This window comes from Leishmania major, chromosome 36 (genome assembly GCF_000002725.2).
Source record: "Leishmania major strain Friedlin complete genome, chromosome 36".
Taxonomy (NCBI): Eukaryota; Euglenozoa; class Kinetoplastea; order Trypanosomatida; family Trypanosomatidae; genus Leishmania; species Leishmania major.
Genome location: NC_007287.2, coordinates 2,177,511 through 2,202,439, shown reverse-complemented (window position 1 = coordinate 2,202,439; position 24,929 = coordinate 2,177,511). Strand labels below are relative to the sequence as shown.

Below are 24,929 nucleotides of genomic sequence, written 5' to 3'. Positions count from 1 at the left end.
GGACGCTCCAGCACGCGTGTGCGTGTCATACGATGACCGATTTGTGTTGAATGCGTCGGTCCCATTCGACGAACGCACCAGCGCTCTCTTTGATGGCGACGTGGCGGGGCAAACCCTTGAAACGCGCACCTCACTCATCCATCCCGTTATCCTTTCTCCGCTGCACTCTTTGCGTTTTCATTCATTCATGTGATGCACCGACCCCCACCCCCCCCCCTCTGCATACTTTTTTTTTCTCCAGTCTTTGTCGAGGGGCGGAGAAAGCGAGTAACAGACACCCCTCAGCAAGTCTCTGCTCACGGGGGTTGGCGCCCTTCTGTTATGAGTACTCGTATGGTTGTTTTTCTCTCTAGCAATCGCCTCCAGCAGCACGAAAGGAGGCCATTTTTCTTTACCATGTATATGGATATTCTTGAACAAGAGGTGGAGCACCTCAGTGCAGAGGTGATGCGGCTGCGCCTCATGGTGCACCGTGTGACACAGGCGATGGAGGCACCGCTACCCGATCCACACCACCACAGCAGCCATGTAGACCCACTGCAGGTGGCACTGCTTTCTAAAGCCACCAGCTCCGGTACCCCGAAAGACCTACAAGCTACCTTGGACTCGTACAAAGAGATACTATCGCTGGTGCAACTGCTTCTGGCGCAGCAGCAGCAGCAGCAGCAACGCAACGACGCTGAAGTCTCCCACGGCCGACGAAGACGACAGTCGTCACGCCACCGCGGCCATCCAAGCAGAAATCTCCGACCTGCCGCATCTCGCAGAGCCGGCTCATCTAGTTCTCGATCCAGCCCATGTGCCGCGTCATCAAGGAGCCGGTCACAGAGGTCCTCCGACGCCTCGCTTACCATATCCTCGTCGCACATTCACGGCAACAAGCCGACAAGCCTCCCGTCGCACAAGAATGCAGGACCAGCACGCACACCCTCGCCGTCTTTGACCACCACCTCCTCCTCCTCCTCGACGCCCGTGGTGATGAAAAAGGATGGCCACGAGAAGCGCACTGAGCCCGCAATGGCGCAGGGGCAAGATGACACCCTCTTCGCCGGCGAGCGAAGTACCAGCGCGGACCCCCTCCATGTGGCGCCAACACGAGAGGAGCCACCATCGGCAAACGCGACGGCGCCGACTCCCATAGCGACCTCTGTCGTGAGCCGCCTACGAGCGCAGCGGCAACAAGAAGCGCTAAACGAGCAGGAGAGCACCCCAGACCGCAGCAATGTCATGTCGATGGTAACGTCGCAGACCCAGTTGCCAACCACATCGCCGTCACGGTCAGAAGTGCGTCGCACGTATCTCATGAACGCAACCACAGTGGCGAGCCCCAGGAAGAAAGTTGCCCCGGCGACGGAGCCGGCAGCGGCCACCTCTCTGCCGCGCCAGTCGACCAGCATCACTTCAAGCAAACGGCAGCTGGCGCCGTCAGAACAGGAGGCCGAGCGCCGCGCTGCTTGGCAGCCAGCAGAAGGGACAGGCCAGCACAGCCTCTCGGCCTTTTCCCCCGGGTGCGAGGCACCGGGTGCGCTGTCCGAGGCGCCCGTGTCCAGCAAGCGCACCTCCTTGCAAACCGGCTCCTTGCAATGCGGTAGTGTTGGGAGTAGCATCATCCATAGTGAGCAAGGCATCTACAACTACAGCGCCCTGCCGTCGGCTTACAACTCCCCTGTGTTGAGCCATGTGCCGGAGGACGCAACAGCAGCAACGAGAGCGGTCCAAGCTGCGTCCACGCCATCGCCGGCACCGTCAGCGCAAGCCCCCTCTTCGCAACAGCGTCACAACGAGCTGGGTCTGCAAGCGAGCGCACCGTCGCCTGCACAGGAATGTGCGTCATCCTCGAGCAGCACATCGCAGGAGAGCGCTGAGGGGGATGCGGCAGAGCTGCAAAACGCTCTGCAGGCAGTGATCCCGAGCCCGTACAGAGCAGGCGTGATCCTCGGCGGCCGCCAACCCATTAGCGTGCAGTCGATGAACATTCCCTCTGCCTTCGTCACGGCTTCGACCAGGGTGGGTGCCGCTGGACGCAACCCAGCTGCTGCGGCGATGCTCAGTCGTGACGACTGCGCGGGCGCCGCGTCGCGGGCGAATCTGTTGCCGGCGTTGCGACGGATCCCCTCCGACAGCAGCGCGTCCACATCGTCCTCATCCAACATTGAGGCCTTTTGCCGTCCCTCGCTGCGTCAGTCCACCGAAGCGCACCACCGCGATTCGAGCTTCCACGACTACTCAGACTCGGCCTCGTCGCAACCGCGATCGCAGAACGCCGGGATACGTTGCTCAGAGGGGCCGCCTGTAGACCCCTACGCGTCCCAGAGCCAGGATGCGTACAGCTTCGCTTCCTACTCGCTTCAGCAGTCTATCCAGCACTCCTCACGACAGAAAGGCAGCGACGCCTCGCCGAACTCTTCGCGGGCGCTTTCGCACTCCATGCACCCACCCCAGCTCGCGCAGAGCGTTTCCCTCGCCACCTCGTCTGTGGGCCATCCAGGCTCCATCTCGGCTGGTGGGTACTACTACGGCTACAACTTGGGCCTCGGCAGCCCGAGTCAGCGAAGCCTGGCGCTTTCCCCCATTGCCGAGGCACAGCCTGTCGTGCGGTGTGAGGAGCGCGCCAGTACGTGGAGCTTGTCACCACCGCGCGTAACGAAGGATTGATCCACCTACTCATCGAAGACGACGATACATGGTCATGTTCTCAGGATCGCTCTCGGCTGCCCTATATATTGAGGCGCAGGTAGAATAGACCTGCTCGACCGCACCAGCTGGTGCTGCAACCTTGCCCTGTTTGCTTCTTTTCTCCTCTCCCTGTGGGGCGCACCACACACACACACACACACACCTAGAGCAGTCCTCCTCCTCTTGGCCTGCCTTGCATCCCTATGCCTTGCTTCTCGCTACTCCTCACCATCCCGTACCCCGCTCTCTCTCTCCCTGAGGCTCTTTGCCAGGCACTGTTCTCCCTGTGTGTCGTCGATGACTTCGCTCTTTTCCTTGCTTGGTCTTTCATTGCTCGCAGCGGCTGCAGTACGGTGACAGTGTGCGCCATAGCGTGTCGATTCCACGTACACACACCACCCTATCGCCCGTGTTTTTTTTATCCGTAGGCGCCGTCGGCAAGCCCGCAGTTGGGCATTCACGTCATAATGCACAGCGTCAGCTTGGCCGGACTTTGCGCTGAGCTCTCACGAATACAGGTGGACTTGCTCCAGCGCCGCGGTGCGCCGCTTCTTTTGGCTCACGAAGGCATCCAACTCCTGCGGGAGCAGCTGCCTGCGATCGAGTTGCCGTCCTGCGTACACACGCAGATTTCCATGTTGGTACCGAAGCTGCTGCGGTCGTGTGCGACAGTGCTGCGCTTCACACCGGACGAGGACGTCCTGCCTGCGTTGGACGCGCTGGACTTCTGCGCGGCCCTCACCGCAAAGTACGATGATGGCGGCCACCTTGGCGGCTGCATTAACCTCAACGAGCTCTGCTCGCTTCTTCGTTCCTCCAGTGCCCTGGCCGACTGCCAGGCCCGCCTACTAGAGTTGACAGGGCTTCCATCGCAGTCAGATGTCGGCGCGTCACGGGCGTCAAGGTCGTCGACGGCCGCGCCCCCCACAGCGTCAGTTCGCCGATTCGACTCGTTTCTCTTGTCCGTATATCGTCATGCCATGCAGTTGTGGTCTCTGGAGCGAGAAAGGCCAACGACGCTCAGTGTGCTATCGCTCCTCGAGACGACCAGCCGGATCTACGGTAAGGGGTTTCACTTCCCCGCCGTCGGCGCAGACAAGAACGGCCTGCTGCCCGCGAAGGCGAAGATCCGAATGGAAGCCAAGATGCAGCGCTGCGTCGGCGCGCGCGGCCTTTTGACATCGCTGCGGAAGCTGGAGCTGAATCGCACAGATGCCGGCATGTGCCTCGCAACGATGGCGCAGACGGGGCTCTACGACGCGGAGGTGTGCAATCGTAGCTGCAACGTCCTCTTCTCCCAGCACGCAATCCTGTCCAGTCAGCAGCTGTGCCAGGTCATCTTTTATCTCGGCACACTGCAGCACCGCCACATTCATCAGAAGTTCTTCTCAAGTCTGATCGAAGCCGAGAAGTGCAACGCGGAGGCGGTGCGGCAGCACGTTCTCGGGCTCGCCATGCTGCGGCAGCCACCTCCGAGCGAGGCGAGACTCATGAATGGCGTCTTCCTGCACGCACTGCGTGCCCCCCATGCACACCAACAGCAGCGGCGCAGCCCCAAAAGCCCCTCCTCCTCCTCTCGACCGTCGGGGGAACCAGAAAGGTGTGATGGAAAGAGGCAGCACTCATTGTCGCCTCGCGCGCGCCGAGCTCTTGCTGACCCTTTGAACGACAGTGAATACACCCTTCCGCCGCAGTGGTACATCGATGTCGGCCACGGCCTTGCGTGCCTTGGCATCCAGCACCCCAAGTACAAACTCATGACAGCGCGGCAGACCCGCCGCAGCGTTGGCCGCCTCACGACAGCGGAGCGGTGCAAGCTCCTTTACGCCGTGGGCGGCGTGCCCGCGGATCAAGTGCCGCTGGAGCTCCGTCAAACGTGGCACGCCAAGGTCGAGCGGACAATCTCCATCGTGGCGGAAAAGCTCAAGGACATGGAGCCGCACGAGGGTCCCTACGTCATGAACGCGCTGCTATACTGCGGCATCCAAGACCACCCGCGCATACCCCGCGCGCCGCGGCTGGAGTCGGACGAGAATCCTGTGGAAGTGTTGTTGCGCACGTGGTCAACAGTACCGAAGGAGCGGGTGCTGGAGCTGACGGAGCAGATCAAGCCACAGCACCTCCGCACTACAGTCCCGAACGCTCCCTCCGCGTTGGCCGAGGTGGTGACCTGCGTGGCGGAGACGTTTGGAGAGGCGTCGCGGGAGGAGTCGCACCGGTTGGAGCCGCTCTGCGCCGCGGTCGAGGCGCACAGCGTGGACATGACTGCCGACGACTTGATGCGGACGCTGAAGGCGCTTCTGCGGATGGGCCGCACCGGCCCGTGCCAGCACGACGCCATCCGCCAGCTCCTTGCCAACCTGTGGGGACGGCGATACGACATGGAAGCGGAACAGCTGGGGCAGTGCTGTGAGTGTCTGCAGCAGTGCACTGACTTGCCAGACGCCATGCGACTAGTGCAGTTTGCCGCGTCACATTAGCGATTCGGCGCATGTGTGTGTGTGTGTGTGTGTGTGTGCATGTCTTCTGTGTGAAGTGCAGACGCAAGACCCCTCTCTCTCTGTGGGGACCGCAAGGCGATTTGCGCACTCGATGCATCCACGCCGTCGATATGCGCCAACACAGACGTTGCTCCTCTCCCGCCCCCCGACGACGACGACCACCTCGCCCCTTGGCGCTGATCTGTTTTGGAGAGGTAGGTCTGAAGGTGGAATGACGACACACACACAAACACACGCACAAAACGTTATGCCATATAGCTTCAGCTGCGCATCCCCTGTGGACACGCACTCACTTGTTTGTTGTACTTGGAGATGTGAGCCTTGTGGGGCGGGAGAAAAGGACAAACACACACACACAAACGAAAAAGAGGAAGGGGGCGATCAGGACGAACGGATCCATCGTCTGCCTGCAGCCCTTGAGTGTCTGCTACTCTTCAAGCGCTCGCACACCTGTATGTCGCCGCCTTTCTCTCCCGCTCACTTCTCTCCTACCTCGTCCCCTCTCATGATGGCAACCGCGGCGCGCGAAACCGAATGTGCTCTGCGCTCCTCTGGCGCCAGTCAACGTCTACGGTTCACTGGAGAAACAGGAAGGCAAGCACAAAACACACACACTTCCGACAATGGGCAAGCGCACCAAGAAGGCCCCAAGGCAGAAGCGGAAGCTTGCCATGGCGGATCGCCCGCGCAAGCTTACTAGCAAAGGCAAGCTAAAGCACAAGCGCGGAGACTTGAAGATGGTGAGCTCTCGCAACGTCAGCTTTGACGTTAGGCAAGGCAAGGGCGGCAAGTGGATCAAGACAGGGGAGCGCAAGTGCAACATCCATACCGTGTGTGACTGTGTCAAGCGAACGGACCCGGCGCGGATGCGCTACATTACAAACCGGTGAAATGTGAAGAGCGCAGCGCCTGCGGCCCACCAGCGGCGAATAACCTCGTTTTTTCTTCTTCGCTCACGTCGTTGCTGCGCGTCTCTACCAGTGCTTTGCCCGTTTGTTTTTTTCGGTGGTTTACGTGTGCGTGCGTGTGTGTGTGTGTCACCTCCTTTCTCGTATGAATTTGGTGCGCCACTGCAGTTCATAATCGACCATGCTCCCACGGCCACAGCAACAGTAACAAAACGAAGTGCGGTGACTTTTGGAGGCGTCGCGTTTTGCGACACCTCGTCCTCCTCCTCCTTTGACCCAACCGTCAGGGACAGCTAGGGCCCCCTGATCGGCGCTCGCAAATGCTTCGCGTTATCACTGCCCGTCGGCCCGCTGCAGGGTTATGGTGCGATTGCACCTACATAGGTGTGTTACTTTTTCCTGCGACACGCACGCACACACTCTCTTTCCTCTGCCTCGTTCTCCATACCTTTTTTCCTCCGCACTTGTGACATCCTATTTTTTGTGTGCGTGCGCGCGTCGCCTGCGGTGTCGGAAAGGAACAGCACCCTGTACTTAACTACGGTCGTTTTCCCCTTTGCCGATTGCCTGCGGTCGAGCGTGTGCCGCTCTGCCTAGGCTCACCTTTTCTGGCGCTGAGCTTTCCACAGGGGTATGGGCTACGGAGGCGCCACTTGGTTTGTGTGCGCCGGTGTGTGTGTGTGTGTGTGTGTGTGTGTTTCAGCTTCCATGTGATTTAGACCTACCCCGCTGAAGCAGCCATCACCGCAACGTGGCGACGTTGGTGTGACTGTCGCCTGCGTGTTTGACTTTATCCTCCGCTTTTTCTCCTCCTACGCACTCCGACCCCCTCCCTTACCCCTCCGGCTATCTTCCTCTCCAAACCACTTCGCGCGCGTCCCTCCCTCCTCTGCCCTATTTGGTCTGTTGCTTCTCTTTGTGAGTGCGTGTGCGCCGTCTGCGCGCTCTGTATCTCCCTCTCCCCCGCGGCCGCACCTCACCCCCTCCCCGACCGCTTTACCTTCTCTTTCCAGCCCCGTCCGTCGGCTCCCCGCGTGACCTGCTCGTCTGCTGTGGCTGTGGGTTGCCTGCCGTGCCCGCTTGCAGACGTTTGGCATTTTCGCACACACGCCCACTGCCTAGCGCAGCCGTTGTATGGCATCCCTGATGGGGTTTTTAACCGTTTCCAAGATCAGTGAGCCGCCCAAGGCGAGCGTGGCGCAGGAGGCCTTTGATTACATCTATGAGCGGATCGCCGCGCCTGCAGAGGTGGACGTCGAGCGCTTTCTGGAAATTGGTCACTTCGAGTCCCTTGCCACCGCGACGTGCTTGAGCCTCGAAGACCTCTCGCTCTACCTTTTCGCCTTCGCCGTTGACGAGTCGGCGAAGCGCATTTACAAAATATCGGAGAAGCACTTCGTAGCGTGGATGGCAGGGCTCATCAGCAAGCTCCCCCGCAACGCCGCCCCGCCCACCAGGGAGAACGCATACGCCCCTTTATTCGCTGCCGCCCATGACGCGATCGTGGACCTCAACAACACCATTCGCAGCAATGAGGAGAAGCGCAGCAAGTTCTACCAGTTTCTCTACAACTGGTGCCTGAAAGGCAACGATGCCTCGGATCGCGTGGATAGCGCGAAGGAGTTGTGGTCGTGCTTTTTTTCGGCATCGCCGGTATCGCTCACGGTGGAGGAGGCGCGTCGCAAGTTTACCGCGTACGTGTGCTTTCCGCGTATTAATCAGTGGCTAGACTTCATCACAATGCTGGGCGAGAAGGCGACAGAGAGCAAGTCAGGCAGGGTTGCCGTTGAGCAGTCCGGGGTCTCGTTTGATACCTGGACGCAACTCCTGCTGTTTGCCCGGTTCGACAACTACGATGCGTACGACGACGAGGACTCGTGGCCGGTCACCATGGACGACTTTGTGGTGTACGTGCGTAAGCTGGAAGAGAGCAAGAAAGTGTAGAGGCGGCCAGCGCACCTGTGATTGGCGCGCACGCGTCACGTGAGGCAGAATGGCAATGGTCAGCGTACGTATGTGCTGGGAAAACACGTGCGAAGCCTCCCCTGCGCAACACTGCCACCCATCGCATTTCGTGCTCTCCCGAAGACGTACACCGTCGTGTAGGCGTTCGTTGTCATTTTTGCACGTTGGCATGTCTGCCGCCACGCCGCGGCTGATTTCACTTGTCAGCACCTCGGCGACGCTCGCCGTTCTTTCGTTGTCGTGTGCGAGGCGGGGTCTACCTTTCCTTTCTCGGGCGCGACAAAAGTACATTTGCGGACCAAGTCGTGTGTTTTCGTTTCCGTGCATGTGCGATGATGGGATGGGAAGAGCGTGGAAGCGGAGAAAGCTCGTTTTTGTGGTGCTCGCCTCACCACAACTGCTCTTCGTCTACACTACTCTTGACACAGTGTGCCGCAAGATGGGTGTACAGTGCAGAAACTGTGCAATGAAACGAGCCTGCCAGCCGCGCGCCACTTTCACCCCGCAGCCGCTGTTTTCTTTTTTTCGAATGCTCACTTCACGTATACCCCCGTTGATGGGGTTTTCTAGCTTTTATATCGCATGTTGCATTCATCTCGACGTGCGCAAGAGCCCTTTACTCCCCCTCCTCTCCTCCCCGCGTGCTCTCGTCCTTTTTAGCTCTTGCCCGCTGGATTCTCTACCGTTGCGTGACGCTAAAACCACCACACTGCCTTCGCTCGCGCATTCCCGGATGACGCGCATGTCAACGAGAACAAAAAACTTCGCGATTGCCGCGTAGCGCACCATTCCCGTGCGTGTATCAGCGCAACTTGATGACAATACAACCCCTTCCTCCCTCCCTCTAGAAACACACCGATGAGTTCCTCGACGATGGATCCTGCAGACGACTCCCATCATGGCCACCAAGAGGGTGCAACCAGGTCCTCGGTCGCACCACCACCCTCGATTGTAAGAACCGAATCGCCGTTGTGGCGCTTAACCCACTGCTGTTACCAGGGGGTGCTCACTCCTTCATGTTTATCCTCGCCGCTGTCGCGAGAGAGCCGCCGTACAAGCATGCGTGTCTTGTCATGCCGTCCCTGCGGCCGAGCGCCTCGTGCAATTTGACGCGTTTGGAGCGGGCGTCCGTTGCATCACCACCTCAAATGGTGGCTTCTTATGGAGCTGCATCGTCCGCAGGACCTGACACAGCACAAGCCACTCGCGCAGCTGGGGTGCCGGCTCGCTGCGCTGAGTGGAGCGGGAGTACGCAGACGCGGCACTCCTCTCCTTTGATGCACATCCACACCTCTCTGCTGCATTCGCGCATTCCCCCTCGCCGCCAAGAGCCGGCGCTACAGCAGGTGTCGATCCCTCTGCCGAAGCAGCCGCACAGAGCGACAGCATCATCCTCCACCAGTAGCGGAGTGGTCGATGCCACTGGGGCATTCTTGCAGCAGGGCCAGGGAGGGGAGGCCTGCAGTGAGTGGCGGATGTTGCTGCTTCCGCAGATGCCAAGGATCGTGCGGTTGTCTGCGTATCGGACTTCCTGTCCCCCGTGTAGCCAACACTGTCCAAAACGTATCGAGGCGCATCGTCGCGATGCATTTTTTGTTTTTTTTTCGACCGCTTACGCTTTCGCGCTTTGTGCGCACCTGAGCCGACCCATCCTTTCGCTGAGTGTGTGAAACTCGTGAGGAACGGACACCAAACACACACACACACACATACCAAACAAAAAAAAAAGAAGAACCCTTGCTCGTAGCGGGCAGAGCAGAGGCTCGTAGCGGCGTCAGTGTGTGCTTGCACATGTGTTCCATTGGATAGGTGACAAGCAGAGCCAGCACCGACAGCCATCGGCCCCCTTCGCGGCTTCTCCCACCCGCCTCACCCCACCCCTCTCCCCATATCGTCGCAGTTTCTATCCATGATGACCTTTTACCCTTTTTTTTAGCACTGTGGTTCGCTTCTCGTTGCGTTGTTTATCTACCTCTCTGTTCCCACGCTCAACTGGATTGATCGCTATCGATTTTCCGGGGCCCCGCAGGATTGGCTCTTCTGGCTCGAGTCAAGAGAAACACTTCTCAGTGAGATTTCAACGCTCCCATTCAGGTGCCTAACAAGCGACATGTCCTCTTCACTGCAGAACGCGTTTCCAGATGCAGGCGGTGCGGTCTGCAGCACCTTCTTCAGCTCCGTCGACCTCTCTGAAAAGCTGTGGGCCGGCATTGAGCGGCTAGCGGAGGCAGATGATCTCACCTTCTGGATCGTCGTGGCGAACCACGACCGCCTGCCGGTGGTGTTGGTGAACGTGATCACCGCCGTAGACCACGCCCACAGTTCTCACTCAAGGGCGCAGCGCAAAGCTGTGCCGCCAAACGGAGAGCAGCGCGTCATTGAGATTCTCATTCGCCTCACGACCGGCACTGGTCTGTGCATGCGCCGCCACGTCGACCCGGCAAGCCTAGCCACGCGGCTGAGTGTGCTCCTGCCGTGGAAGGTGCTCTTTCCCGTGTCGTTGCTGCTACTCCGCCACAGCGGCGCTGCCGCCTCCGTCACCGTCACCTCCCTGATCCTTCTCAACCCTGGCTACCTCTGCACGCTCAACACGTTCATGCCGACGTGGTGGGACGCCGTCAACCGATTTGCCGTGCGGTGCGCGCGTGAGCTGCAGCGCGGCCGCTTCCAGCGCCAGCCTGGCGACATCCTCTCCTCTTTTGAGCAGGTGTATCGCATTACCAAGCAGCTCTGGGCTGTGGTGCAGTGCGCCCCCTTCCTCTCAGACTACATGTCCTTGCCGCGGACACTGCGGGCGTTGCGCGTCATTGTCGACGTTCTCTCGCCCGTTCTGCAGCATTTCATCCTGGTCTGCGATGAGCTCACGCCGCGGCGGCCAATCCTGAGCCGTGCGAACTCCGTTATCGTGAATGCCGCGATTAACACATCGTCGGCGCTGCTCTTGTATCACACCTACGCCACACAGGGGCCGCGTCGGCGGCAGGACGCGGACAGCTTTTGCGTTCCACAGCTGATCAACCGCACCTACAGTCACTTGCGTGAGTACCTGCATCAACACGGGCGAGGCTTTATCGAGGAAACGCTGCAGGCGTACGGCAACGGGTCGCTCTTGGGCCTCATTCACTTCTTGAACCCCCCAGCTCGCTTCGCTGACGACGCAGGCGAAAAGGCGCTTGGGCAGGTAATGCTGGCGCTCACGAAGGACATTTCGGACAGCAACGACTTCGCCGAGGCCGTCCGCGGCTCCCGGCAGCGATTCTTTGAGCTGCTGCTGCTGGAGGTCGTGCGTCAGGGCATGCACGTCGACGATCTTCTCGCGCGCCACCTCGTGACGACCGAAGAGGCGTCAAAGCTGGGCGCCTCGGAGGACGCTGTGACGAGCGCGCTAGCCGGCCTCCCGGCAGACAACGCCGTCGCTGAAGCCGTCCCTGCGGACCCTATCCCGGCGCCGTCGTCTCCACCGACGCCCACCGCAGCAGACATTGTCGACGATCCTCTCGTCGCCATGGTCATGGAGGTGTTCCCGCAGTTCAGCGCTGCTGGCGTTCGCACCGCCTTGAACTTCTACAGCAACGACGTGGAGCAATTCATCATGGATGCGAGTGTGGAGAACTTGCCACCGCACCTCGTCGGACCTTTGACGGCCTTTGGGCAGTCCGACGCGGAGCTGGCGGCAGCACTAGCGGCACAGGAGGCCGGGGTCGAGGACGCTGCTGCCCCCGTTACCAGCATCCACGCAGCAAAGTCGCCGGCCGCTCGCGCCGACGCCTCGGCGCACTTGGCCCTACACGATTTTGATGACAACTTTGAGCCTGACATGCTCTATCGCCTTATGGGTCGTGATCTGTACGAGATGCTGACGGATTCCGACGGTGACGCCGGCTACGCCGACGGCGGCGCGAACGATGACGAAGTGGAGGATGAGACGGCGTACAAGATCACCATAAACGACCCCCAGTCTTACATGTCGGACGCCTTCGACATTGACGAGGAGATGAAGATGAGGATTCGGGTGCTGAACGAGATCATGTACGAAGATGAACTGGACGACGGTCAGCAAGATGTTCACCTGGCAGGCGGGGACATTATCGACGGTACCTCCGACAGCGACGGTGACGACAATGGTGGTGGCGGGCAACGAGGACGTGAACGTCGTCGTGGCGGCGGAGGCGCTGACAACTGTGCCCCCGGGCACCCAGAAACGGAGACATGGGCGGCCGTTGAGGGCCAAGAGGCGGCCGCTGCAAGCGCAGCTTCATCCCTGCAGCAGCGGGCACCTCGCGACGAGTACCACGACAAGCGCTACCATGAGAAGCGCTCGAAAGATCGCTTGGCGCGCACGAAGCAAATCCAGTCAGCGCGGAACGAGCGGGTGCCTGCGTACGCCAACAAGAAGAAGACGTCAAAAGCAAAGGCTGGGGGATCGAAGGGCTCTCTGCAGCGCGCCGTAAAGCGGGGCAAGTTCACGGCCGACGCCTGACACACACGCGTGCGTTGATGTTGGCCGGCCACCTCTGCACCGCGCCAGGGCCCAGTTATCATTCTTGGTGCCGGCAGGCAGGCCTGTGTTGGCTCGGGGACGGAGAGACATGCGGTCATCACACCGTTAGGGCCAGCGCGCTCTAAGCTCTCTGTGCGCAGCCACATGCGTTTCTGTGGGCCCTCTTCGCTTGACACGCCCACGCCTGTGAAAAGCGCGCGGATGCAGGTGCGGGTGGAGCGCCCCCTGCTGCAGCAGACCCATGGCATCGACGGAGATGGAGGAGGATGACCGCCACCCGGACCGCCGCGGTGCCCTGAGGCAGGCCACAAGACCTGGATGAAAAGGCGAGCGCACGGCAGCGCAGGTGCTGCCATGCACAGCTGGCATGGGCGTACCGCATCCATGCAAGGCATGCGGTTGTCCGATGCGCAAGAGCGATGGGCGAAAAGGGGCGCGAAGGGCACCATGCGAATCGACGCCAGGGTGCGTGTGTGCGCAGAGCATGCGGCGTCTCCTGCGTCCGACCCGGTGGGCTGATATCATGAGGGCACGGGTGCCGGAAGCATGGCATACGGCCGGGTTGCAGGGGCTCAGAAGGGCTCTCACCGGAGGCTGGCGGACTTGTTCCTCGAGCTCATCCGGCACGCGCCTGGACCACCACCACCACCTCTGTTACCCCGCAGGGCGGACGCCACCGCCACCGCCCTCGAGCAGAGCCCTGTGACGCCGACCGCGCAGCACGTACCGGAGGAAGGGATGGGCAGGTGCTGTTGGGCGCGTGGCGCGGTTCGGCGGCAGGGCGGCTCGTTCTCGGCGACCAGGAGATGTCGCCGCCGTGCGGCCAGAGGGTGGGGGCGCTGTGGTTGCGGCGGCGTGTATACGCTGTTGCTGGCGTGTTCGCGGTGGGACGGGTATGTTGGGCACGAATCAAAAGGGAAAGCTACGGACGTGTGTTTCCGCGTTGTTGAAGTTTGCGAAGCGTCTGCATGTGTGAGTGAAGGAAAACAGAGATCGATTCATCACGCCAGCACACTGGCATTGCGGCTCTGTGTGTTTGCCCTCTCCCGATAGTGGATAGCGACGATTGGAGGCGTATCGCTGTGCTTCTGTGGCGAACTTGCCCGACTCAGTGACCGACGGGACTAGCGGCTCAGAGTACGCAACTGCACATGAGGGGCGATCCGCGGTGTCCTTCTGCATATCACGCGTTCACTCCTTGCTTCGCATCCGCACTCGAACGTAAAGTCAGAGAAGTAGCTGAATGCCCGATAACGTGGGCGGTCGCACACATCGTCGTGTGCACGTGGGTCGTGTGTGTGTGTCTTGATTGCGTGCGACAGCGGCTCCCAAGACACTAACATGCCACAGGGAGAGGCACTTTGTGCCACGCCCAAACTCGAGGGCGAAGCAGCGGTTCCACGTGTGTGTTTCCTAATATCTCCCACCCACACACCTCATCCTTTCGCTGGGGTGTTGGTCACTGCTGACGCGGATTCTTGGAAAGCGCATAGCGACGCGCACCCGTTGGACTGGAGCATGTGACAGCGTGTGGGGTGGTGGTAGCGCTGTGAAGCATCCGCCCACGCGTGCGTGTCAGTCAACGTAAACGCTGCCCTCTTTCGCCACCTCTCTCTCTTTCTCGCACGCGCTCCGTCTCTTGCCTCAGCTGAGCTGTAGGTTTTTTTTTTCGTTTGGGGGGGGGGGGGCCTTTTCGGTGCTTCACTCTCTGCGTACCACGTAGCGGGGCTGCCTCGTAGTGATGCAGCGATCGCCATTGGGTGCGTGCACAGTTGCGGCAGCGCAGCTGCACGCATGCGCATCGCTGCACTCTTCTACGCCCATGTGTTGCGCTTGCTCACCCCTAACGGTGCAACGGCGCGGCCTCCGCAATTTGCACCAGTACCCGCACGCACGCTACAAGAGTCTGGTAAAGGACTGCCACCGCTTTTCGCGTAACTGGTGGCTGACGGCGGGCAACAACTACGAGTTTGTGTCCGAGGTCGGCCACGAGCGCGAGGCCACGGAGAATTTCGCGGTTTTGCGGGACGACAGCGACAACGACGCTTATGTCTTGTCCACAAACCGCCTCGAAGACCTGCCGCCTGCGGAGCGACTCAACGTGCTGGTGGCGCTCATGACGGAACGGTGGAAGGTGAAGGACAGCAATCGCGGATATGACAAGGCGAAGATGCTGCTGAAGGCGCTCGAGTGCTTCAGCGAGATGCGCCTGTCCGGTCAGATAAAGGTCTTTGCCGAACTGCCAGAGCCGGACCAAGACACCTTCCTGCAGTACGTCGAGGGCTGCGCGCAGTTTGCGCAGGGATGCTCGCATTCACACCCCGACGCCGTGGCGATGGTGCTGCGCGCTGCCGAGATTTGCGACGAGATGCGCTGCGTGGACAAGAGAGAAGAAATGACGCACGTTGCGGAGGTGATGGCGCGGCGGCTGGATCGGGCGTGCGCTTCCGCGCGGCCTCTCGAGACAAAGGCGCAGCTGATGCCTCCCTCCATCACCGAGCTTCACAGTGGCCTGCGGGTGAAGCAGATGAGGGACCTGCGAGATCGCTTCAAGGAAAAGCCGTGGGTACTAGAGCCGAAGAAACGCCTCGAGTACTTTTACGGACCTCGCAGTCGAAAGATTTTTCACAAACCGATGCGGCGGGACGACATCCATCGAAACCTGCTCGCCATCCCGCATCGCCCGGAAACGCGATCGTGGAATCAGTAGCCCGCGGCTGACGTTTCTTGATGGGGGCCCTCGTGCCGCAGTCAAACTGTGTGCTTGTTCCTCATCATATCTCCCGAACTACCGCACCTATAACTGCCACCGCCGCGAAACAGCCATCCACTCCGGCTCTCTGCGTCCCTCTGTGCGGGTACGCGAATGCGGTGGAATGGGAGGGGCTGGGGGAGGAGTGTGTTCAGCAAGTCAACAGTAGGCGCACCACAGCGAAGAACTGCGACACGGCGAGAGTACCGCCTCGAGACGCGGGGTGAGCGCCGCGAGCGTGTGCCTCTTTGCCCTCCGTGCCCTTCACGATCGAATGCGATCTTTTCATCACACCAACGTCAACGCATCTTCTTTTCTTCTCGCATCTGCTTCGACGACGCTCTCTGCACCACCACCACCGGCAGCGCACGGCCTCCGTTGATTCACGGCTGTACGGAAAACAAGGTGAGGTACGGGTGCGCCTCCTTTTTGATTCTTCTTCCTCTTTAGCTGTCTCCCCGTGCCCCACATGTCTCACTACAACACGGGCATCGGCAACAATGTGCCGTCTCTTCTTGACATGTGCAGCGGTTTAACCGCCTTCTTGGTAGACTTCGTTCAAGTTGTGCTTGGCCAAACGCAGACCAGTTTCCAGGCCGCGGCGCCCGAGGACAGCGACCCGGGCGTTTACGACCCCAATACGCGAAGTTGGTCCGGCACGGATGGGCTACGATACCGCGTTCCCCTCTTTCCGATCCCTAGCGAGCGTCACACGCGCGAGAAAGTGCGCAACGTGAAGATCTTGATGGACAACTGCCGCCACATCTGCATCTCGGACGAGCTGCCGGCAACCAAGGAAGAGAAGAGGTTCTGGGCCTCGTACCGGTTCATCCAGTACCAGCTGTTTCTGGCCCCTGCCTGCGTTGTGACGCCGCCCGTGTACGTCTTCTTTAAGATGTTCCATGACAAGCTACCACACTTCCTCCGCGGCCGCACGATGCCCATCTTGACTGGGCTCGCCGTCGCGGAGATGTGGGCGGAGGCGACGTACCCGAGCCACCAGCTACTATCGATGGCGCTGCGCGCCAAGACACCCATGGGCGACGCGGCGCGGGCGGAGTGGACAAGACTGCAGCCCATCGATATACCCTTTTACATATTCAGCTCCTACCAATTCCAGCAGCTCTTCAACGCTGTACCGGAGGAGTATCTCTTCGGCGGGGATTTGGCCTCGCTCTGCGGTTGAGATCTGACCTGAGGCGAGTCCGGCACCGAAACCAGACGCCGCCGAGGAAGCGAGGTTTGTGTACGTATGTGACGATGACGTGGATGCCCGTGCGGCGAGCCTTGGCGTTGCCCGTCGTACTTTGGACGTTTGATTTGAATGCGTGCCGGCGCACTCGGGTGGGTCGTCCGCGCAACCCCCGCACACGGATGGTCGGAAGTCTGCGCAAGACTCGCCATTCTCACGTTGGCTGTCTGTGTGGAACGTCGTCGTTGTGTCTGCCTGCTCTGTCTGCGCCCGTGCGTTGCCCATTCTCCCTCCCCCTCTCAATGCATAGGCATGCGCGTGTGCGCGGAGGTGGGAGGATGGTATGGAGGAGGAGGAGGCTCGAGAGGCGCAGAGACGCGGTGGCTTCTCACAAATTAAGCGTGTACGCTAACCAGGCATGATGTGCCTGGCAACGAGGGCAAAGACAAAGAAATGAAACAGCTGGGCAGCATCATCGTTCTCTCGCGTCTCCTTTCCCAACCCCGTCTCCCCTCGCGCTAGGTAGTCACGGTCTACGAGTCCGGCAGTGCGCCGTTGAGACGATGGCCCTCGTAGGCCTGTCATGCGCGCCGCTGTATCGCTTGCGTCGGACTCCCTGTGAGTCTCTCTCCCGTCCTCGTGCCATCACTTGTCTCCACCAAACCCCATCGCTCTTTTGCCTCGCCACAGCGAAAAATACTGAAACGCACGGGGCGGTACTCACGTTTGTCGGCAGCCTGTTTGTTTGGCAACGAGCGGAGCACACCCTCCTTCCTGAGTTGACGATGGCGGGCAGCAGCCCAGATCTCCCCGTGACCGAAGCATGGGCCTCCATTGTGCGCATGATCCGCAAGAACCAAGCCGTGATCGTCGTTGGCGAGACCGGATCGGGTAAGACGACGCAGATTCCGCAGTACGTTTGGGACGATATCCTGAGTAAGCGTCCGGGTGCTGGCATTGTAGGGTGCACGCAGCCGCGCCGTGTCGCGGCCGTCAGCATTGCACGGCACGTCGCTCGGCAACGCGGCGGAAAAGTCGGCGGCGAAGTGGCCTACGCTGTCCGCTTTGATGACACGTGCACCAGCGCCACACGCATCAAGTTTCTCACGGACGGTATTCTGCTGCGTGAGATTCAGGCTGACCCTGTGCTGTCCAAGTACGGCTGCATCATCCTCGACGAGGCCCACGAACGCACGTTGCATGGAGACGTGCTCTTTGGCCTGCTGAAGGCGATCGCGCGTCAGCGCGAGGACTCGCTGAAGATCGTGGTCATGTCCGCTACGCTGAACGCGGAGCACTTTTCGAAGTTTTGGTGGAACGCCCCAATCGGCGTCGTGCACGGCCGCATGTTTCCGGTGACCATCATGCACACGGTGGAGCCGCAGGCGGACTACGTCGAGGCAGCCATTAGCACCATCCTGCTGATCCACCACACGGAGCCGCCTGGCGATATTCTGTGTTTCCTGACGGGTCAGGAGGAAGTCGAGGACGCGAAGCGCATTCTGCTGGAGCGCATGAAGCTGCTACCCAACGACGTGCCGGACTTCTCAGTTCTGACCCTGTACGCCGCGATGCCGTACGAGCAGCAGCTGCTTGTCTTTGAGCCAAACCTAAACGAGCAGCGCAAGGTGATCCTCGCCACCAACATCGCTGAGACATCCATCACGGTGGAGGGTATCCGCTACGTCGTGGACAGCGGCGTGGTGAAGGCGAAGTACTACAATAGCAAGTCCGGGATGGAGATGCTGACGGAGGTGGACATCAGCCGCGCGCAGGCCACGCAGCGCACGGGGCGCGCCGGCCGCGTGGCAGCCGGCAAGTGCTACCGCCTCTACACCGCCAACGCGTTTGAGAACCTGAGCGAGAACACAATTCCAGAAATACGCCGAAGTAGTCTGCTCAGCGTTGTGCTTCAAATGAAAAGCCTCCACATCCACAATATCCTCGCGTTCGAGTTCATGGACATGCCTCGCCCGCGCGCCGTCGCGAAGGCGGAGGAGACGCTGATGCTTCTGCAAGCCCTCGACAAAGCAGGCCACATCACGGCCCTGGGCGCCCGCCTGACGGACTTTCCGATTGAACCGATGCCAGCGATGGTTCTCTTGGCCGCGAAGGCCCTCGGCGTCGCCCGTGAGGCTGTTATCGTCATTGCCATGTCCAGCACTGACAACCTCTTTCTCACCTCGCGCGAGTTCAAAGAGGCTGCTGACCGCTGCCGCGCCGCCTTTGCCAAGTCCGCCGGCGATCACGCGACGCTCCTCAGCATCTACCAGGCGTACTGCCACTCCCCGCGCGACCAGCGCAAGACGTGGTGTGAGTCCAACGCCATGAGCCACCGGCAGATGCTGAAGGTCGAGGACGTCATTACTCAGCTGCAGTGCATTTTAGAAGAGAAGAGCGACAGCGAGCTACTCGCCAAGATTATCCCCGCGTCTCTGCGGTACCTGCGAGCGGGCGCTGGTGGTGATTTGTCTACTCAGCTGCACAAGCGCCCCCGCGGCGAAATCGTCGATGACACCAACGATCTGCTGGAGCGCTATGAAGAGCTGCGGCACGGCGGCGGTGGGTTGTCTACCGGGGCAACCGAGCGCAAGGGGAAACTGCTTGATGCAGAACTGCTGCGTCGTGCTCTCTGCTTCGGCTACTTCCTGAACGCCGCCTTCTACAACGCGAAACTCGGCATGTACCAGACCATCGTGGGGCAGCTGCCGGTGTACATCCACCCTTCCAGCGTCCTCTTTACCCACCGCAAGAAGCCTGCGCTGGTGATCTTTAACAGCGTCGTGCGCACCACGAAGCGGTACATGAAGGACGTGTCGGTGGTGCAGGAGGAGTGGCTGCAGGACGCCGCGCCAGACTTTCTGACGGCGGCCTCGTAGCGCACGCTCGACGGGTTTGGCACACACGAAATATGCGCCTGCACGTAATCCGTGTTGGCAACGTCAACACGATCGTCAAAACGTTGTTGCATGTTGGCCAGCGTCTGTGACGCAAACGCGCGGCGCGCACGCACGGCTTGTGCGCATTAGTGGCTGTGCTCTGCTCGTGTGGTTCTTCTGTTTTTTTTTCTTTGCTTGTTTCGATTAACACACGTCTAACACACGCGCAGAAAACATCCTGTTTGGGCACGGTGTCCGTTCGCCGCCACCGCCCATGAGTTCAGCTCCACTCGACTCCCCCCTCCCTTCCTCCCCCCCCCATCATACCAGGTCTCCCCGTGGTGCATCCCCCTCGCGGTGGCACTCCGGCTTCTCCAAACCGACTGGGTGGGGGGTAGGGGAGGGGGACTGGACCGTGTGTAATATGCCACCACGCACTAAAGGGTGCGTCCCTTCCCCTCATCCCCAGTCGTCATTATTGGATGAGCATAGCGCAGGGAGAAGGCGAACACCACAAAAGAGGTCGTCGCAAGTGCGCAGTGTTCACCCAGCCGAGCAGCGGACACACACAAAACGGAAGTTGAGGGCAAAGGCCTTGGTACAGTCGCTAAAATAGAGCATCGCATCCTTTTTCTGGTTGTTCTGTGTTACGTGAAACCCACGGAGACCGTGACGCGGCCATGGCATCTCTTGTGCATGTGTGTGTGAGTGTGTGTGTGTGTGTGTACGAGAGAGAGAGAGAGAGCTGTAAAGCTCGTTAGGCGCGGGTGGCGGGCCGATCATCATCATTTCTCCAATCTTTGAATCCCACCCAGACACAGGTTGTGTCGTCCATGCACGTCTCATCTCCTTGTCGCGATTTGTGTCTACTCTGCGTTTCTCTTTCCTTGTCTCCCTCCCTTTTCCGCCGTACCATGGTGCGTGTGTCTTGGACTGACCCCACCCTCACCGCGCAGGGTAGTCCCCCACGGCTCCTGGAGAAACAGTCATTACCGCTGGAAAGGTCCCGTTGCGCAGGTTCTTGAAGCCTCTGTGCGGCGCTGGATCTCCTCCTGTGCGGCTTGCGCGGCTGCATTGCCGCGACTGTGGGAAAAAAAAAAAAGACAGAAAGCGCTGAGCTGCTCACGCCAGAGAAGTTCCCCCCATTGATGTCTTTCCGGCGTTGCGCGTGTCCTCGGAGCACCCTTCTGTCTTCATCGTTGTTTCCTGTTGAACTTTGTGCTGACTTGCCCAACGTTGCTCCGACAAACTTCAGGCTCTCCAGGCGTGTAGACCATCTCGCCTTGTTCTGGTTTCCTTATTTTGCACCCCTTCCGTTTTCTTCGCGCGGAGCGTCATGGGACAGCGCGGGTCTCGGGTGTCACCGGTGGTTGCGTCAGCCAGCGACCCACCTTCCCCAAACCCGACGGAGCGATTGTCGCTGGTTGCCCCAAGCGCCGCGGTCGTTGGTGCTGGTGTGGCCGGTGTACATGTCGCCTACGAGCTCGCCAAGCTAGGCTTCAAGGTGACTGTCTTTGAGCGCCGCGGCGACATCGCGGGCGGCGAGACCAGGTTCTCCCTTCCTTTTGTGGGCGTCGGACTGATCGAGCCGTCGCTGGCTCGGACGGCATTCCGCACAGAAGTGCTGCGTGGCATGCTGTTCCCCACCGCCTGCCCGGATTTGATCGCCCGGGAGCACCTCTTTAACACGCTGCTCAACCCAGTGGTGTACCGCTGGATGTGGGGTCGGCTTCGGTCGTGCTTCTCCGACTCCGAGGTGATGGCCTACACAAACAACCTATCCTGCGTCAGTCACTCCGTCGTGTGCGAGCTCGTGAACAAGTACCCGCACCTCCATCAGCACGTGTTCGCGGGACCGGTCACGGTTCTCAACGAGCGGAAAGAGGCCGCCGTGACAGCGCACGCGGAGCCCCTGATGGTCGATCCGGTTGGCTGGACCCGAGCGTTGGCAGAGGTATGCAGGCGAGACTACGATGTACAGTTTGCCCTTGGTGAGCGGCTCGAGGACGCCGTCACCTACCTCAAGTACGACGTCGAATCCACCAGGAGCATTCGTGTGTCGAAGCCCGACCCTTCGCACCCCGAGCAGCGCCTCTTCGCCAGCGAAGGGTACGATGTGGTGATCCTTGCAGCGGGAGCTAGCACTGGCACCATGACCCTTCCCAACTCCCGCCTCCCGGTGCTGGGTCTCAGCGGTCTCTCGGCGGTGGTGCAGCAACCAAGCGGTGCCCTCAAAGACGCGGTTTGGTCCCTCTTTCAGTGCAGGCCGCACCGATCCCCAGCCGCAGCAGCGTCGTCGTCATCCCCGGAGGTCGATGCACCGTCCAGCCACGAGGGTGTAGCAGACCCCCTTGCGCGGCCTGCCCCAGGCACACTGGCGTTGCTCAGCAGCCACTGCAGCCTGTATGGTTACACGTGGCCCAGTAGCCTCACGCTCTCCGCGAATCGTAACGGCGGGCCCCCCAGCAGGTCATCTGCCGTCGCCTCCATGATGCAGTCAAAGGTGCTGCCGACACCGCAGGACGTTGTGCTGCAAGGACTGCTCTCCCTGGACAGCACCGTCAAAACCAAAACTCACGCGCTGGTATCGCGGCAGCTCGATCGGCTGGAGTCGTATTTGCGAATCAAGTGTGGCTGGTCGGTCCCCCTTAGCTCGTCTTCTACGTCAGCCGAGGCCGGGTGCGGCAGCAACGTCGTCCGCGTAAGCGAGTACGTACGAGCCTTCACCCCTGACGGTGTTCCTATCGTTGACCGCAACGGCGGCTCCTTCAACTGCTTTGTGTGCTGCGGCTTTGGCGACCACGCCATGGACTTCGCACCGGGGGCCGCAAAGGTGCTGGGCAAGCTTGTGGAGCATCAGGCACAGCACCTCCGCGAGGAGGACATCGAAAAGACAAAGACATGGGGGCTGCTGACGTCGAAGCTGTCACCGAGTCGACGGGCAGCCGTAGAGGAGGAGCTGCAGCTGCTCTTCAATGGCGTGGACTCAGATGCAGTGAAACGGAAGGGCTCCAGGACACCGAGCGAGGCATCGGCTCTGGCCTTGCTGAGGCACGAAGACAACCCGTACAGCACGAACCGATTCGCGAACATGGTGCGCAAAGAGGTGAAGATGGACAGTAGTCCGCCCATCTTGAGCCGCCTCTGTGCCCTCGAGGATGTCTTCCTGACTCACCTGGAGCCGCTCCGCCGCCGCTTTCACGCCAAGGCCACCGAACTGGCACTGCGAGAAAACACGCCGGACTGGCTACGCACTTTCGTGTTCTGTTTCATGTACGAGGAGGACGACGATCCGGCCGCGCAGGCGCGAAAGGAGCAGCACGTGCGTAGCCTGCAGAGGCTCGCGAGTCAGTACGAGACCCCAGTGACCGACGCCAAGACAACGGGCGATGGCGCAGAAGAGTTGCCCCTCACACCCGCAGAGCAGAGCAAGCGCAAGCAGGCAGAGCTCGAGCGGCGCGCGCGCGAAGTTTTTGCCAAGAGGGTGTAGTCGGGCGGGGTCTCTTTAGGTTCAGATGCGTTGTGCGTTCATGGGTGCAGCGCGTCGGCTACTGCCTCGTTTTCCTTCCCGCATTCTTTTTTTTTCCTTGTCACATCACCTACATCATATGAGTGGGCAGACCAATCGAATACCGTCGCCGCCTGGGCCCCTTAGCGGTCGTGCTGTGCGCCACCCTTTTCGAATCTGCGGAAGGGTATCCCTCTGTTTCAAACTGTGGAGCACACCCGCGTCTACGCACGCATGCACGTGCAACCCCGACGCAGGTGCGCGGGCGGGGGTACGAAGAACACAAAACTGGATGGGTGATTCATTCCATGAAGGGGAACGCGCCAACGCCGAGCGACATTTTGTCATGTGCAAGGGCGGATGTGTCGGTACAGGTAGAGGGGTTGCGTCGATCACGTGCGTGGAAGCGGCAAGCCAGCAAAAAAAAAACGCAGGCATGTCAGGGAGATGAAAGGACGCGTCATGTTCGGCTTGGAAGGAGTGGCAAAGCGATAGTTGTGGCCCCGCCCTCTTCGACTCCTTTTTTCCCGTGTTTCGCTGCATGCGCCACCGGCAGAAGCGACTCCCGCTGATTTTTGTCGTGTCACATGGCACCTCTCTTTGTTTTCTTTTCATTATTATCGTTGCATCGTCTCTCTCTCTCTCTCTCCCTCTCTATCCTGTGCACCATCCACCATCCATCGGAGGTGAAATCGCTTCCACATTGGGGGGGGGGACTCAACTACTCTCGCCCTTCCTCATCTCACCTCCTCCGCTCTGCGCACAGCCGCCACCACCACCGCCAGCAACACCTAAGCATTCTTGCGGTTCGTAACATACATACTCAAAGAAGGACACTCTTTGGATGCCGTGCTGCAGCCCTCCATCCCATGTCGCTCCGACGCGGCCGCTCGTTACGACAACGCTGCTGCTACTTGTATGCGTGTTGGCCGCTGCGCTTGGATGCGCGAGTGCCCGCAAACAGCTGCCGCTGAACACCCCCTATCCTCCCGTTGTGCAGAATGCTTTGCGCTGCGACGTGTGCTCCTTCATTGTCGTGAATTCCCTCTACCAAATAGAGGCGAAGCGCGAGGAGCAACAGAGGAAGCGGCTGCAGGTGCGCGAGGACGACGTGCTGGAGGAGGTTGAGAATATGTGTGTCCCTTTCAAGGACCAGGGCCAGTGGATTCGCCAAGTGGCTCTCCAAGTGGAAGAGGTGGCGCCTTCCGAGAGAGGCACTGACAGGCCCGCTGCCGCAACGCCTCGCCATCACATGAGCGTGGGAGTGGTGGACTACTACAGCAAGTGCGGCCGAATCTGCGAAACCGTGGCGGTGCTTTGTGAAGAGTGGATGGACAGCGGCTACATGGACGGCTTCTCCAGCCGCCTTGTAAAGGAAGCGAATGCCGGGCGCAGCATCAGTGATGCGCCGCACCGCGACGCCGTCTTTGACAGCTTCTGCGCTCCATCCCCGCACTGCAAGAAGCACGCGATCTTTGTGCGCGAACTGGACTTGGCCCTCACAACAGACACGGAGCTGCGTGCGTCGATTGACGCGGACAGGCCCCAGGAGATCGAGACGGAGGAACGAGAGATGGAGACGATGCTGCACCGCCTGACCCGTGAGCAGGGCCAGTCCGCCGACGTCTTCTCGCGGGACGAGATCCGTCGAATGAAGGAAGCCTTTGTGACAGGGAACAAGGAGGATTTGCAGGCGGTCGATCCCACCGCTTTCGACCTCACCGACGATGAGTTCTCCACGCTGAAGGACTACATGCATGGTGAGGAACGCAAGCAACAGCAACAGCAGCGGCAGCGCCGGCCAAGTGCTCCAAGCGACGCTGACGATCTCTGAGGCACAGAGGAGCATGTGCGTGCGCGTCGGCTTACATTAAGAAGCACACCAGTGGGCTCCTTCGCAACATGCATTATCATCGCTTCCCTCGCCCGCAGTGGAGCCGTGCATGCGTGAACGTGTGCGCATGGGTACGCTGTGCTGAGCTATAGTTGCTAAACGAAAGGACAGGACGCACGTGAAGCCACGCGAAAAAGGCCCTGCTCTCTCCCT

General features: G+C 60.3%; 10 protein-coding genes across 10 annotated transcripts; all 10 read left to right on the top strand.

Annotated features, from left to right (window-relative positions):
• Nucleotides 1–321: 321 nt before the first annotated feature.
• Nucleotides 322–2,655, top strand: LMJF_36_5740 (conserved hypothetical protein; the record flags this gene model as incomplete). Its single annotated transcript, XM_001687109.1, has 1 exon — nucleotides 322–2,655. The coding sequence occupies one exon, from the start codon at nucleotides 322–324 to the stop codon at nucleotides 2,653–2,655; it is 2,334 nt and encodes a 777-aa protein (XP_001687161.1).
• A 488-nt stretch (nucleotides 2,656–3,143) lies between these two features.
• On the top strand, nucleotides 3,144–5,156 carry LMJF_36_5730 (conserved hypothetical protein; the record flags this gene model as incomplete). Its single annotated transcript, XM_001687108.1, has 1 exon — nucleotides 3,144–5,156. One exon carries the CDS (start codon nucleotides 3,144–3,146, stop codon nucleotides 5,154–5,156), a length of 2,013 nt encoding a protein of 670 aa, XP_001687160.1.
• Nucleotides 5,157–5,800: 644 nt separating this feature from the next.
• LEPP12 (phosphoprotein lepp12) lies at nucleotides 5,801–6,067 on the top strand (the record flags this gene model as incomplete). The annotated part of the gene is made up of 1 exon (XM_001687107.1): nucleotides 5,801–6,067. One exon carries the CDS (start codon nucleotides 5,801–5,803, stop codon nucleotides 6,065–6,067), a length of 267 nt encoding a protein of 88 aa, XP_001687159.1.
• A 1,152-nt stretch (nucleotides 6,068–7,219) lies between these two features.
• Nucleotides 7,220–8,029, top strand: LMJF_36_5710 (conserved hypothetical protein; the record flags this gene model as incomplete). Its single annotated transcript, XM_001687106.1, has 1 exon — nucleotides 7,220–8,029. One exon carries the CDS (start codon nucleotides 7,220–7,222, stop codon nucleotides 8,027–8,029), a length of 810 nt encoding a protein of 269 aa, XP_001687158.1.
• A 2,131-nt stretch (nucleotides 8,030–10,160) lies between these two features.
• On the top strand, nucleotides 10,161–12,530 carry LMJF_36_5700 (conserved hypothetical protein; the record flags this gene model as incomplete). The annotated part of the gene is made up of 1 exon (XM_001687105.1): nucleotides 10,161–12,530. The coding sequence occupies one exon, from the start codon at nucleotides 10,161–10,163 to the stop codon at nucleotides 12,528–12,530; it is 2,370 nt and encodes a 789-aa protein (XP_001687157.1).
• Nucleotides 12,531–14,292: 1,762 nt separating this feature from the next.
• Nucleotides 14,293–15,261, top strand: LMJF_36_5690 (conserved hypothetical protein; the record flags this gene model as incomplete). The annotated part of the gene is made up of 1 exon (XM_001687104.1): nucleotides 14,293–15,261. One exon carries the CDS (start codon nucleotides 14,293–14,295, stop codon nucleotides 15,259–15,261), a length of 969 nt encoding a protein of 322 aa, XP_001687156.1.
• A 511-nt stretch (nucleotides 15,262–15,772) lies between these two features.
• Nucleotides 15,773–16,489, top strand: LMJF_36_5680 (conserved hypothetical protein; the record flags this gene model as incomplete). The annotated part of the gene is made up of 1 exon (XM_001687103.1): nucleotides 15,773–16,489. The coding sequence occupies one exon, from the start codon at nucleotides 15,773–15,775 to the stop codon at nucleotides 16,487–16,489; it is 717 nt and encodes a 238-aa protein (XP_001687155.1).
• A 791-nt stretch (nucleotides 16,490–17,280) lies between these two features.
• Nucleotides 17,281–19,374, top strand: LMJF_36_5670 (putative RNA helicase; the record flags this gene model as incomplete). The annotated part of the gene is made up of 1 exon (XM_001687102.1): nucleotides 17,281–19,374. The coding sequence occupies one exon, from the start codon at nucleotides 17,281–17,283 to the stop codon at nucleotides 19,372–19,374; it is 2,094 nt and encodes a 697-aa protein (XP_001687154.1).
• A 1,336-nt stretch (nucleotides 19,375–20,710) lies between these two features.
• Nucleotides 20,711–22,864, top strand: LMJF_36_5660 (conserved hypothetical protein; the record flags this gene model as incomplete). Its single annotated transcript, XM_001687101.1, has 1 exon — nucleotides 20,711–22,864. The coding sequence occupies one exon, from the start codon at nucleotides 20,711–20,713 to the stop codon at nucleotides 22,862–22,864; it is 2,154 nt and encodes a 717-aa protein (XP_001687153.1).
• An 862-nt stretch (nucleotides 22,865–23,726) lies between these two features.
• LMJF_36_5650 (conserved hypothetical protein) lies at nucleotides 23,727–24,716 on the top strand (the record flags this gene model as incomplete). Its single annotated transcript, XM_001687100.1, has 1 exon — nucleotides 23,727–24,716. One exon carries the CDS (start codon nucleotides 23,727–23,729, stop codon nucleotides 24,714–24,716), a length of 990 nt encoding a protein of 329 aa, XP_001687152.1.
• Between the last annotated feature and the right edge of the window lie 213 nt (nucleotides 24,717–24,929).